The following is a 13,918-nucleotide window of genomic DNA, read 5'->3' as shown; positions in this document are numbered from 1 at the left end:
ATAAAATATGTCCATTAAATCAATGTACAATACTGACTTGAAACATTCAAATTACAAAATATTCGCTTACTCAGAGATTGGCCTTTTGAGGTCTTGCTAAATATCTGTGTCCATCATGTCCTTCAGCAAGAAAATATTTTATGATGTTGAGCATCTTGCTTGAAAGAGTAATTTCAAAGAGAGGGGAAAACACTTTCTCCACTACTGGCAATCACACCTTTTAGATTTCATAGAATCCACCTTTAATCTGAGATGTTTTCCTGCTTTTTATGAACATTTCTAGAATTGGAAGTGACCAGAAGGTCAAGTAGTCCAGCCCCCTGCCCTCATTGAAATCTGTATAATGTGGCATTTAGGCTCAGAAGATCCATGTGAAATATAGGCTGCTTTAAGACATTATAATAAATTGTTTTACATCATCGCCATCATTATTGTTATTATGTATGCCTTTATTTGTCTTTCTGCACAGACATTGCAAAGGACCTTGCGCTGTGGGAAGAGGAAAGACTATCAAGAAGTATCAGTAGCCCACAAACTAATTTAGTTGCACTAGATCACCAAGGAAATTTTAAAGTTACACCAGGCCTGGATTCAGAACCACAAGTGCCAACTCTTACTGGGAAAGATATTCAGCTCCAGCTTCAAAGAAACAAATCACCGCCATTATCCAGTAACAATAGACTGCAGGTCTCCAGTGTCACAAACAGTAGGCCTCAATCTCCCAGTGCACAGACCGACAGATCTTCATTGCTGCCAGCTCCAGCAAACAGGTCTGCAACCCTAAATACTTTGTTACAAAGACCTCTATCCCCTAGCAACCAAGGAAATAAGGAAGGAATCATTAGTATGCAAAGAAGCCGGTCTTTAATATCAAAGAACCAACTTGGGAGGACCGTCAGCACTCCCTCGGGTCTCCTGCTTGAAACAAGTGGGGACGCTCTAGGAAATGTCACTCAAAGAAGCAGTTTATCTGAAGTAAGTTTTTAAAATTATACAAGCCTATAAAAATTTGATTTAATGTCATCTCCAGTTAGTTTTAAAACAGAATTATGTGTTGTTGCATATTATTTTAGATCAATGAAAAGCAAAAAGCAGCAGCAATATCAGAATCATTGTGTGTGTGTGTCTGTTCTTGTATTTGCATATGTGTGTATTTTGTTAAACTTTCTCAACATCACAAGCCCAAGATATAATACGAAAAATGTATAAAACACATTTGCCATTATTTTGTAAGTTAAGATGGGAAAAAAGAGAAAGATACTTCATAAATATAATTCCTACCGTTATACTTTTTCTTAGCACAAACACTGAAGCTTTTCAACCTGCACTAATGCTTCTGTTCTGTTTGCCATGAATATGGTTCTTCACAGCTGAGTTATGGAAAAGTAGTTTAACTGAGAGAAGTATTTAAGGGCAAAAACTCATAATACAACTCAGTGAGCTGAAATAAAAACTAAGAACACTCTGCACTGGAAATGCATATTGAAGGGTGAAGTAACGTACCTGTTTTTTCATCTACCACAATGTCCATCCAGTTTTGTTTTTTTGGACATCTAACAAGTCTGGCATCTTTACCACCATTCAAATAATGAGCAGAGAGCTATCTCTTTGCATCAGGGCTGTTCCCACCCTTCCATTTGTGGGGAAGTAGAACGTGGCACTAGATTGGGGCTTGCAGAAGGAGCGTACAAAGGGCTAAATGTGGTTGCAATGTACTTTATTTGAGAATGTGATAAATAAGGTTGTGGTGCAACTTTTGTTGAGAAGGAGGAATTGTGGGCAACCCTTAGTTCCATCACTGGTCAGTAATTCAGTTCAAAATTGTTGTTTTTAAATGTGTTTTGTGCTATTCTATAATAAATATGCAGTACTTCAGCAAATGAACTTTGGAACATTTTCTGCCAGTTAGTTACTCTGCTTGTTCAACTTAGAGGTCTCCCCATGCCAAACAGAATTCTAATAAATACAATTCTTTCTGCCTTTCCTTACACAAGAGACTATACAACAAACAGGCATTTTAAAACAAGCATAGAGCGACTCTGAAATAATTTGGCAAAGATTAACATGTCAGCTGTGAAGTTCTTTTTGTAAAAACTCCCAAGATTTTCGTTTTGTGGTCCCGTCTAAAAGAATTATAAGTTGCCTAGTGATCTGAGTTCTTGTACACATGCCTACAGTTATGCTGGCATGGAAAATAGTGCACAGAACTTGCAGGTGTGTTGTATTACAAGCTCAGTTCAAATTCTAACCAAGCAACATAGCACAGATAAATGTTTTTGTTATTGCTACAAAATGAATAAATCAAGGTCTTTAAATCCTTTCCTACGCAAACTTATACACGTTTAGTCTTCTAGACCTGCAAATCTTTCTGTAAGTTTTGTCTCAATTGAGACAAATAGGTTGATGGATCAGATCATTAGTGTTTCCTTCAGTGTTTTATGAAGTGTGACATCTGAAAACCCAAACTGTTTTATCTCTTCAGGGTAATGTTTTATTTGAGGCCTGTGATTGTTCTTATCACCTGATGCTGGGGAGTTCCTGTCTTGGTTTTAATTTTTCTTCTGCATTGTTGCTGTTAGGAATAGAACAAATTGGAATTTGTTGGCTAGTCTGTTGGTTTTTATTTTTACCACGTCCTTCCTCCGGCTCAGAGCAAGTTAAAGCAATCTTACACAAAGAATTGTCTAAATAAGTCAGAGAAAGAAAAGAATCCAGTCGAAGACCAAGTTCAATAAACCCATATAATTAGGGATGCTCAAACACATGCCTGTTCAGCTGTGGTGATCAGGGAAACAATAACCAAGGGGTTGATCAGCTGTTTGTAACTTTATCATGTGTATTTGCAGAAATAAGGGAAACTGGATTAGATTTAGATGAAGGTGGAGTGAAAATTGGTGGAAGGAATGTTAACAATCTGAAATATGCAGATGACGCCACATCACTGGCAAAAAAATAGTGAAGGTCAAAGCAAAAAAGCACCAAAGCAGGATTGTAGCTGAACATCAAGAAGACAAAAGGTTATAACTACTGGGGAATTATACAGCTTTAAGGATGATGATGATGAAATTGAAATTGTTCAAGATTTTCTATTTCTTGGCTCCATCTTCAACGAAAAGGGAGATTGCAACCAAGAAATCAGAAGGAAATTAAAGACTGGGAAGGGCAGCCATGAAGGAACTAGAAAAGAGCCTTAACTGGTGAGGATGTGCTGCTGGCGACCAAGATCAAGATAATTCATACTATGGTATTCCTCATTACTATGTATGGGTGTAAAAGTTGGACAATGAAGAAAGCTGACAGGAAGAAATTTTGACGACGAGGATAATATGTTGTAAGTGGTTGGTGGAGAAACAGCCAACAATTCAATGTGACCAGGAAGCAACCCTCATGTGAATCCTGAGTTAAAATCTCAAATGAGTTAAAATTGAATCCGTTCTTCTCTGTGTGAAATGCCCTCCCTTGATCTGAAAGCAGTTTAAAGGCTGTAGGATATACTTTGCTATGAGAGTTTTAAATTTTCTTATGGTTTATTCAGGTGAATTTATTCGTTACTTTTGTATACAGTGTTGGTCAATCTGTGTGCCATTTCTATGGGTGCTGCTTCTACCATGTTAAAGAGTTCTTAACCAAATAACTGAATGAGTTTGTAATGAGTAAAAATTACTTAAATCTGCATATGCATAAAACCAGGCATTTAAGATGAAAAATAACATGCTTTCTGGCCCAGGCAACTCAAAAGTAATTTCAACTGATTTCAGTGTGGTTTTCTCCCAAAGAAATTTGGGGAATTCAACCTTACAGCTTACATATATGTGATGCCCTGCATTGTTTTGTTTTTTTTGGGGGGGGGGCGCATATAGCTGTCCTTTTTCTTTTCTGAATTAATCCATCCAAGAGATGAAACAAGGGCCTGCCATGGTGCCTATTTATGGTGAAGCTCCAAGCCTCTGCACCCACATCTGACTTTGTCTCCCTGGAAGGGAAATAGCAAGCAACAATTTGGAAAGGGAGAAGACAGCTAAAATAATTCCTGATAAGTCAGGGGGAAGTCTTTAATTGTGTATTTGGTTTGTTTAATTAATCCCTCGTTTTACTCTCAATTACATATCATCTGTTTTTGACAGGATGAATTCTTACACCAACTTCAGCTTGCTCACCAGCCATGGATTTTGCCAAGTGATACCGAAAGTGAAGGAGTAGCCGCAGATTAAGATAAACGTGAGCCATTACTGCTTCTTTGTAAGAAACTATTGGTGGGATCAGAGAATAGATGCCCTTTTTTACAATGGTAGTAAGGGCCTTGCTGGGGCATCAATCAAGGTGCCTCCTCTTATAGGTAACACCTCCAGAAAGTGGTTTAAAAGGTCAGAGCTGCCAGAAAGCACTTCCTGGGACTGGGTGGGGAATGAGGGAACACTGTTTGCTCTTACCCTGAATCCCATGAGTTTTAAGATTAATGTCCAATTCTGAGAGAGTGCTTTCAAACAGTAAACACAATGCACAATCCTATAGATGGCACGGCCTCCACTTGACTGGCTGGCCATGGATAGAAATTTGGCAGGTCATTTTTCTGCTTTCCCCCCACATATTACTGGGCCAGTGATCCTCGTGAGAATTCTGTCGCTCATAACCAAGTTCTCTATTTAAAAAAAAAAAAGATACAGCCCTCCTTAGGCTTCAAACCCTAGGTGGGTAATTGCATGTTGAACCATGTGATTAACAGTTATTCTGTAACATCATTATTCTACTGTGCCCTGAGACAACTCCTAAGGAGGCATAGGCTGAGCTCAGCTTAAAGACCATGATGCACCACCCTGAGGACCCTTATCAGCTGGGGGACAGTTTCCTGAAGCAGATCTTTTGTGCAGTAGCCACTCAACTATATTTCTTCCTCTCTCCTATCCCTCAGCAGTTCCCAGTTGGTATCAGAAATCTCTAAGTAGAGGCATTGCAGTTGTAAGGGTGAGCACAGTGCCTCAGACTCAGCTGATTTCTCTGTGGGGGAATTGATACCGCTCATCTGAGTCCTGAAAGAGTTGGGACTGTCAAGAGCTTTGAGCCACATAGCGTGCCTTCATGGGCTGTATGTTGCACAGTGTGTACCCGTGTTATAAAAAGCTCTTGTTACAGAAGAAACATATTTTACAATGCCATCAAGGATGCTAATATGAATAACTATCATAGAGAGTTGATGGACCTAAAAAAACCCTAAGACAAGTAGCACACCCTAATTTATTTCCATGTGTTAAGGCTCTAACAAATTATATGTGGCTATACAGCAAACATAAATAATCTTGAATTGTTCTGAAAGTTCGGGGTTCCCCCCCCCCCAGTAGTTTGTAATCTGACAGGATGAAAATGTGTGTAATTTCCTAACCTATTTTAGACTTTATGGATGCACAAGAACAGGCTGTTTAACCAGGTGTTCAGAGCACCTTGTATGTTGAACTGAAATCATTTAAATAAGACCTATTAAAGTAGAAATGTTGGGCTTGAGGAGAAAGTATAACTAGCCGGGGAATGCTATTTAGTAATAAAGCCCAAATCAAGATTTATTTATTTGTCAAAATTGTTGCATTGTTACTTGCTGGCATTTAAGTGACCAAACCACAACTTTTAAACATAACATGTACATTTGTAAATTATTTCTAATAGAACTGTTCTAAAATTCAGAAGGCCAGTTCAGTCCTACAATGTAGTGGTTTTAGAAAAACTACGTATAGTAGGATGGATCCTGTCCTTTCTTTCAACCACCACAAGAAGCCTTCCATTATAGGCTCTACTGGTACCAAAAACAGGAAGAGCAATTTGGGCCACTTCCTCCTCACTGCAGCCATTGGCTTTGCATGGTTTTTGTCCAAGTAAGCCTCCCAACCCCTGGAATGAATTAACACATTGAGGACATTTATTAATATTCGTTGATATTAAAATTTCTTCAGTATTCTGGCTGTAGAATTTATGTAGGTCAGAGGAAGAGAAACAAAGAGAAAGGGGAATGGAGGCAGTTACTGATATGCAAGCATTCCTCCACCTCAAAACCTACTGTGTCAGGCCAGTGAAGGGTTTGCTGCCACCTGTCAGTCTAAGTGAGGGAGTGGTGCTGGCTAATAATCTCTCCCCTTGCCATTGCCTCCCTTGCAGCTTGGATACTCTGTCAGACATGTTAAGAAGTCATGCTTCGATGCATCCAAGCATCAAAAAGTGAGGCCAAGGCCCCAGAAAGGCTGGGGATTGGGGAAAGATTCTTGGCCTGTACTGCCTCCCTTATCTGGTGCTGGAGTAAAAGGTGATAAAACACATTTTAAAAAAATTGGGATAATAGTGAAAACAATAAAAATAAAGCTTTAAACATAACCAAATGAACAAAAATACTCTACAAACATTCGTTGACTAAAGTAACCTATGTGAATTCAGACCATTGAATTGTAATTACAAAATCTGCGTCTTGCACTGGATACCAAATCTGTTTACTTTAACTTGAATCTGTGACATAAAAGGCAGAGAAGGGTAAAAACACCATAATTACCAGTAATGGTTACCTTCTTGCAAAGGTTGTAAGGCTGCAACAAACTCGCATCTTGTTTTAAAACCTATATATCAATTTTCAGACTTGCTTCTTTTTACTGTTAAAAGTAGTCTGCTCTTTCTATGGTTGTAACCATAGGAGGAGAAAAAGAAATGGTTTGATCTAAGTAATATTGTACAGTATGTGACATCTGAGAATGGTAAATTGGTTAAAGAAATAAGTCTTTAAAAATAATTATATGGGGTAATAGCAGCCATCTGGTTTTGGAATGTAGTTGCTGTAGCCAAGCACACAAGTGAAGGGCAACTCCTGGAAAATGCAAGCGACCAACACCCAGGTGTTGAAATGTCTGTAAAGTGGAGAGCCAGTAAAAGGCCTGGCATAGTTTCTGATGCCAGTTCTCAGTGCACACTGCAGGTAGAGGACCCAGCCATCTGAAGACCAGTCCAATTTAATTTCTTTATTCTAGAGAAAATTAATAAATGACTTGCAAACATGCACAGACGTGTGTGTGTATGTGTGAGAGATTTAGCAATGAGACTGAAAGTTCATAATTTATGAATGTGAGCAGAATACCTGTAGAATTAATCTTCACAATAGTGACAGGTGTTCTTTGACTCATCTTTTAACAAATTATGTGCAGCCAATGGTTACTACATTCTTTGACTTCTTCATAATAATAGCAGCCCAGGTGTAAAGCTAACTGTGGACAGTGGGAAAAACTCTGCTGGCAATGCAGTTGGTTAGGAAAGAGGATGCAATAGTAGCCTTATGTTCTCTCTAGATACAATGAGTTTGGGTGAAATACTCTTATTTACTGTAAAACTGTTTGATAAATTTTGTACTTGGAAGTAAACTCTTTGGTGCAAAGTCCAGTGAAAGTGATAGTGATATCAATGAAGTGAAGAGTTTGTTTAATGTGTGGCCTAGAGTAAATGGAACTGAAAATATAGGCTTGGAATTATTACAAGTTCAAATGTGTTAAAACTATATAAGGTATCTCAAAAGCATAGTTCTTGAATGTGCCACAGAGAAATTTGAAACACCAGTCACATCAGTGGAAATATTCAAAAGCACTACACAAAATGAGTCCCAAATGGGAAAAAAAATCTTTGTTCAAAGGAATGCGGGGGTTCCTGATTCATATCTGCTAATTCTAGTGACTGGGACTTCAGCCAGAATGAGTCAACAAGCATATTCCTGTGCAGTAGCTCTTTGACCCAGTTTGGAAAAACTGAGACTCAGTGGTATCTTTTTAGAATGAAATTCAGAGGTTGAAATTCAAGGGTTCAAATAAGTATGTCCAATATTATGGCTTGTGGCTTGCGATCTTTATAATCTTAACTCATTAACAGGCTCCCATATTTCCCCTACTGGTAGACAAATAGCTACAGACTTCAAATACCTTTGACACTTGCCCATACTTAGAAGTGGGCTCACTCTGATCCCTATTGGAATATGTGGGTGGTAAAATATCTGATTTCTACACCACACATCCATCTCAAAACTGTCATGCAAAGCACCACAAATGATCGTTAATCCTGCAATGGGACCATAACCTGCACCTTGGCTGGTACACATAGTCATGTAGGCAGGCCTTAGACTTGTGATGCTATATAGGGTATATAATGTAATGCTATATAAACTATGGGACTACCGAACTCAACAGTGACATTGTCATGAGTTGTGACCATTGAGAGAATCTTCTGCATTCGTTGTGAAACAAAATGAGGTACATTAGAGTTGTGCTAAATATATTCCAACTGGCTTTTGTTTCATCAGACTTTTTAACTGTAGAGCACTTTTTTTACCAGTACTCTACAAACATTAAGCTCTGAGCATAGCTTGTACATGTCTGTTCAAGGCTAACTGTTTATTTTCAAGTCTGATCCTATGGTACTAGTGCTGTGATTCCAAAGCTGTCTTAGTTAGTAATGTAACTTGGATATTCTATGAAACACAGAATTAGGTGGCAAATCTGTAGAAATACCACTGTAAGCAAACTAAGTAAGGTTGCAGTCCTTCACAGAGTTACTATTGAAGTCAGTGGGCTTAGACTGAAGTAACTGCAATAGGATTCCAATGCAAATCATTTTACCTAAATATACAATGGAACTGTGAAAGAAATATGATTTTTTTTCTTTTCAGAGCAGAGATTGTCATGATATTTGCAAAGTATTTCACATAGAACAGAGCCTAATTTATTCTGGTTTTCAGTACTGTGAGTATTCTTCATAGGAACACCAAGATAAAAACTACTGGAGATATAAATATTTAACTTGTCATGATGACTTAAAAGGCCTCTGTTACATTCAAGTAAACATTCAGATTTGGTTTTCTAGAGAAATCTCCCATTTCCTGTATTCAGTGGAATTTTACTTCATTTATAACATTCATTTATAAGTTTAGCAGAGAAGGAAAGTCCGGAGATAATCTCAGCTTCAAGCTTCATTTTTGGAAGAATTCACTCTCATAATAGATATGGTTGTGTCAGAAATGAGTAGAAATACAAATCCAATGAGAGAAATTTTCTGTTAACTTGTACTGTTCATCTTTAATGGTAGGTAAATATTTATTTGTAGATAGCCAAAGGCCTTTACAAGGTATATTAAATTATAAAACAAGAAGATTATACAATAAGGATAAAAGATAGAATACAAAATGCCGTATAAGTTATAATAAAATACAATATAATTAAAATATATCCTAGCTGGCCATCAATTCTGGCTAGTTGCATTCTTTGGCACCAATTTGGCTCTTACCTTTCTAGCTACTAGAGCGAAGAGTGACATCCTGTAAGTAATAAATGGGTTGGTATCTGACAATAAAGATATACTAATTTATTAGAGTCAGAAAATGAGTTTAACCCGTTTAGTATGGTACAAAGGAATTTTTCCCTAGGTATTTTATAAAAAGGACAAGTTAAAATATAATGGGATAAATCCTCTACAGCAGAACCGCAAATGCAGATACATTGTGCTATTGGCACTTTATTGTATCGTCCATCCAATATTGCAGTTTGGTTACAAACTGTACTGTTCAAGTAAAGCAGGATGGACAGTGACAGGATGAACTCCAGATGTGAGTTATGTCCATTTTTCTTCCATCAGTTAGCATCTTGTAGAACCCGTTCTTCCCGGAGATCCAGTGCAGCATAGCAGTTAATGTCATGGACTGGGAACAGGAAGGCCCAGGATCAAATTTCTACTCTGACGTGAAGCTGCTCCAGTGACGTTGAGCCAGCCTTTCTCAGCTTCACAGTGAAAGTAGGGAGAACTGTGTACCCCAACTAGAGCCTTCTTGAAAGAACCGGAGAATAAAAAATGCAATAGTTAGATTTTTTAAAAGTCGAGACCACTCACATTTTACATATATGGTTAAACGTCAAATATCCTTTTATCCTTTCTGTGTGAGATCCAACCATCTAATACTGCTTACTCCAGTTGCAAATGCACATAAGCATTGCTTATACCTGCGGTATAGAGATTTGACCTGCATTTGCCTCTGCAGCTGCAGAGTGTCCAAGAGTCTGCTTCTGAAGTTCTTGCTTCACCGCAAAACCACGTTTTTAACTTTCTCTGTAGAGAATGAGCAGAAATCAATGCAGTAATGACTTGGGAAAGTGAGAGCTACTGATCTAAGGATAGTGTTTCCCCATAATAGGGTTTCTGTGACAAAAAAACTCATAACAAAGTGTATCACTTCACTTAAGCTACTTTTATATAGCCCTTGTTTTTACTACCCATGTAGACATACTTAAAGCAATAAAACGAACCACCCCCATAAAGGAAACAAACTTATTCTTTTCATGTTTCTTTAAAGCTACATTATCTTTTAACTCTTCTTTTTATATATATTTCCCAGGTTTGTGAATGAACTTGATGGAAGATACCAAGAATGGATTTCCACAAATATATAACCTGCAAGTGAAGAGTGCTTTTCACTCATTATGTATAACAAAAGCTTATTTTTATAAATTCAATAAAACTTAGGTGGAATTATTGTAATGTGTGGATGCTGAACTGCTAAAATGCACTGAACCTTACATCTTACTATGGTACAGTGGCCTTAGGTGAGGGTAGTGATCTGCCACTTTTTAATACATAGTCCGTAATATAATGTGTTTTGTTTAACTTATACCCCTGTTTTGGATTGACATTTGATAAATTAAACTTTGCTTGGCGAAAAGAAAGTTTCCTCAAAAAAATTATGCATTTTAACAGGACTGAGGTTTTTTACTCCTTATATTTTTCTAGACTTGCCTCATTTTTGGATAAAAAAATGTTAACATGTTTAGCCACATCTGCCAGTATACATGTATAACAATCAGACAACACAAAGTTGGCTGCTTATTTGTAATTGTTGTAAAAATTGGCTGAGACCGTAGAAAGAAAAGAGTGACATGTGTGGTCACACAAGTATAATTAATAGTAATCAGCACATTACTAAGTTCTAATTAAATCTTACCATATAGATTGCTAAATGAAATATAATGTGGAATGCAGCATGCATATACAAAATGTACGAATTTCATATATTATTATTTACCCGTATCCTAAATGGCTTATTAAGCAGTTGACAATTTATTATATATGTTGATATGTGTTTGAAACAAGTTGACTGCTCTATTCTGTGAGTGTAGAATTTATGCAGAGATATCCCATGAAGAAACTGCTGGAATTGACTGCATCTGCAGTATTCATTGACTTATTTATTCTGTTAAGCATGGGTTTGGTTTAGTGCCTTTTTTTCTCTTTGATTTACATTTCTCAGCCATAACTGCATAATAAAATTGCCTGCTACAGTTACGATATACATTGCCAATTATTGAAGAAATAAAAACTAATTTCCTATCATAGATACCCTAAGTGTGTCCTTCCTGGTTTTCATTTACTAATTTAATAATTGGTGTGAGAGCGTAAGAAGAAAATGGAATATACTAATGAGTATTTCTTTTGCTGGCCCCTCCAGATTAGTAAGGGGATTTATAATTCTCCTAGTGCTATATTATTTATTTAGGATATTTCTATGTCACTTCTTCACAATCCTCCTCAAGGCGACTTACAGTTCAACACCATTCGTGCAATTTTCCATCCATGGAGTGGGAGGGAAAGCCTTGCTGCTATTCAAAAATAGCAAAAAATATTTAAAAACAAGGGAGAAAATGCTGAAAAAGAATAAAATGACACCTCCAATTGTGATAGTGGAGTTGTGGTGTCTCTCAACAGTGGGTAAATCTGCTATGGTCTCCTAGGTATCAAGGTAGCAACCTCTAGGAGAGGAGTTCACTTGAGCTCAGCCTCCTTTTTCTTCCTGGAATTCAGGGTTGTGAGGGATTTGGACTAGGAGGCAGTACACTGAATTACCCTACTGCTTCTGAGTGCATTTCTTCCTTTTCCTTCCCCTGCTGTTGCTTTGAGTTCTTCTCTAGATGCTTGAAAAGGGGCCAGATTTCCTTCACTCCCAGTCAACCTCCCTTTTTCTCCAGAGTAGCTCCTCATTTTGGCTGAAGGAAGCAAGTTCTCGGCGAACAATCATCCTTGCTTACAGGTAGGAGTGTGTTTGATGCCCTCTACTGCTAGGTATATTTCCCAGTGGCAGAGAGTAACATATTGTAATGTTTTTCCTTTGCTGTGACTTGTTTGGGGGGATGGAGGGGATACAGTTTTAGAACCACTCCACCATATTTTTCTGTTATGGTGATGCTTTCAGCTCCTTTTTGGGTAGGGCTTAGAGTTCCTGTTTTGGCTTAAAGCATGCCTGCACACAAGAAACTCCATTTGCTAATATAGAGATTGTTCAGGAAATCTGCCTGTCTTGCTGAATTGTATTGACATGTGCTTTACGTCATATGGCTACAATATGGTAGCCAATGCTTATAACTGATAATAATGTTTACGCAAACTGCTGTTTTTAGAGCCCTACAGGAATATGCATTAGAAAGGGATTAGTTCCCTTGACTGAATTTAAAACAAGAGACTGAGCACAGAGATCTTAGATTCCAAGGTCATAATTTTTATCTTGCTTCTCTATTGTTTGTTGACTTCAGGTGTTGCTAAGACATACAAATTGGTCTGTAAGAAAGGTTTCTGGCCTTTTCCACGGGATATAGCCTATTAGCACTACACAAGAGGGAACTGGAACAAGATATTCCCTCCAACATTTTTGCACATTTTTTCGAATGACAATGGGACATGTAAAGTTCAATTCTTCATTGTATAAGAATCCATGAGCTAGCTGATCCAGGAGGCAAGGTAGAAAGGTCTTTAGGAGAAAGGAAGGGCTTTTCACATTGGAGGAGGCATATTAAATTTCAATAATTGCTTTTCAGGAAGCTAGAATGAAAATGTACAGAGATAGAATTTTCAGTGTGATGCTCCTATAAAGAGTGTTTTGAATTTGGACACCTTTTGTTTCATAAACAGCTGTCTGAAACCACAAATACTAGAAACTAACTTTTAAAAAATAAACCAAGGATTTTAACGGTTCTAAGAATAGACGACTGAACAAAATACTTCCTGAGTATACAGGGATGTAGGTCATTTAGTTTTGCTCTGTCAGCGCATAGAGGGAAAGACATACCTTCATACCTTGAATAGCAGTCAGTTATAATTTCCTGTAGTTTCTAGCCTTCTCGTTTTTAAAAATGTGTAACAATCTTATATTAAGGAAGAACGATGAAAAAGCTAAATACCTTATCAAGTCTATTCAATCATCGCAACCATATCTAAGGAGTGGATGAGGAATTCATGAGTAAATCTCAAAATGGTTCCAAAGAATGTTCCTTGGGGCTTGATGCGTACATATGCCAGATCTCTCCCCAAATGCCTGCAGTCATCATTCTCTTCCTGTTGATGTATGTAGTCTAACACCTAAATGCTAGTAATTTTAGTTTTAACAGGTAGAGGTCTTTTGTTTAAATTCCAGAGCCATTCCTTAGCCATATTCCCTTCAGTGAAGCCTCTTTATTATGTCCAGAACATGTTATTTGGGTATGGTTCTGCAGCTGGACAAACAGCAGATCTAATTTAAACTTTCTCCTATCCCCTGTTTTGTTGTTGAGGACAGCTGAGGGAGTTGCCTGAAGCTTCTGAATGTCTAAGTACTTTGGGAAATATATGAGCATACATTCTCAAACTTTCTCAGCCACAATTCAGCATTTGGAGAAAGGTGTGTGTGTGCGTGTAATTGTTTTACAGCAGACTACATGAAAATAAAAATCTATAGTCATATTCTGTATTTCTTTAAAAGACTCAAAACAGAGAAACTGAATTGTCTTTTGTGCATGTGAAGTTACACCTAACATAGAGTTAGGCGCTCAGGGTAACTAATGAATTCATTGGTGCCTCGGATGTGCATTTCATCTGTTGACCTGAATTTTCACTGTGTATG

General features: G+C 37.6%; 1 protein-coding gene across 1 annotated transcript in view; it reads left to right on the top strand.

The window, feature by feature from the left end:
- C8H8orf34 (chromosome 8 C8orf34 homolog) overlaps positions 1-12,646 on the top strand; it is a 97,734-nt gene extending 85,088 nt beyond the window's left edge. The window contains 3 exon segments of the mRNA XM_056854905.1: positions 470-975; positions 4,125-4,239; positions 12,576-12,646. Coding sequence (XP_056710883.1) covers positions 470-975; positions 4,125-4,239; positions 12,576-12,646 — 692 coding nt within the window.
- The last annotated feature ends 1,272 nt before the right edge of the window (positions 12,647-13,918 follow it).

This window comes from Euleptes europaea, chromosome 8, assembly GCF_029931775.1.
Source record: "Euleptes europaea isolate rEulEur1 chromosome 8, rEulEur1.hap1, whole genome shotgun sequence".
In the NCBI taxonomy this organism is placed as follows: Eukaryota; Metazoa; Chordata; class Lepidosauria; order Squamata; family Sphaerodactylidae; genus Euleptes; species Euleptes europaea.
The sequence above is the reverse complement of the archived record's forward strand: the minus strand, read 5'-3'. Positions and strand labels throughout refer to the sequence as shown.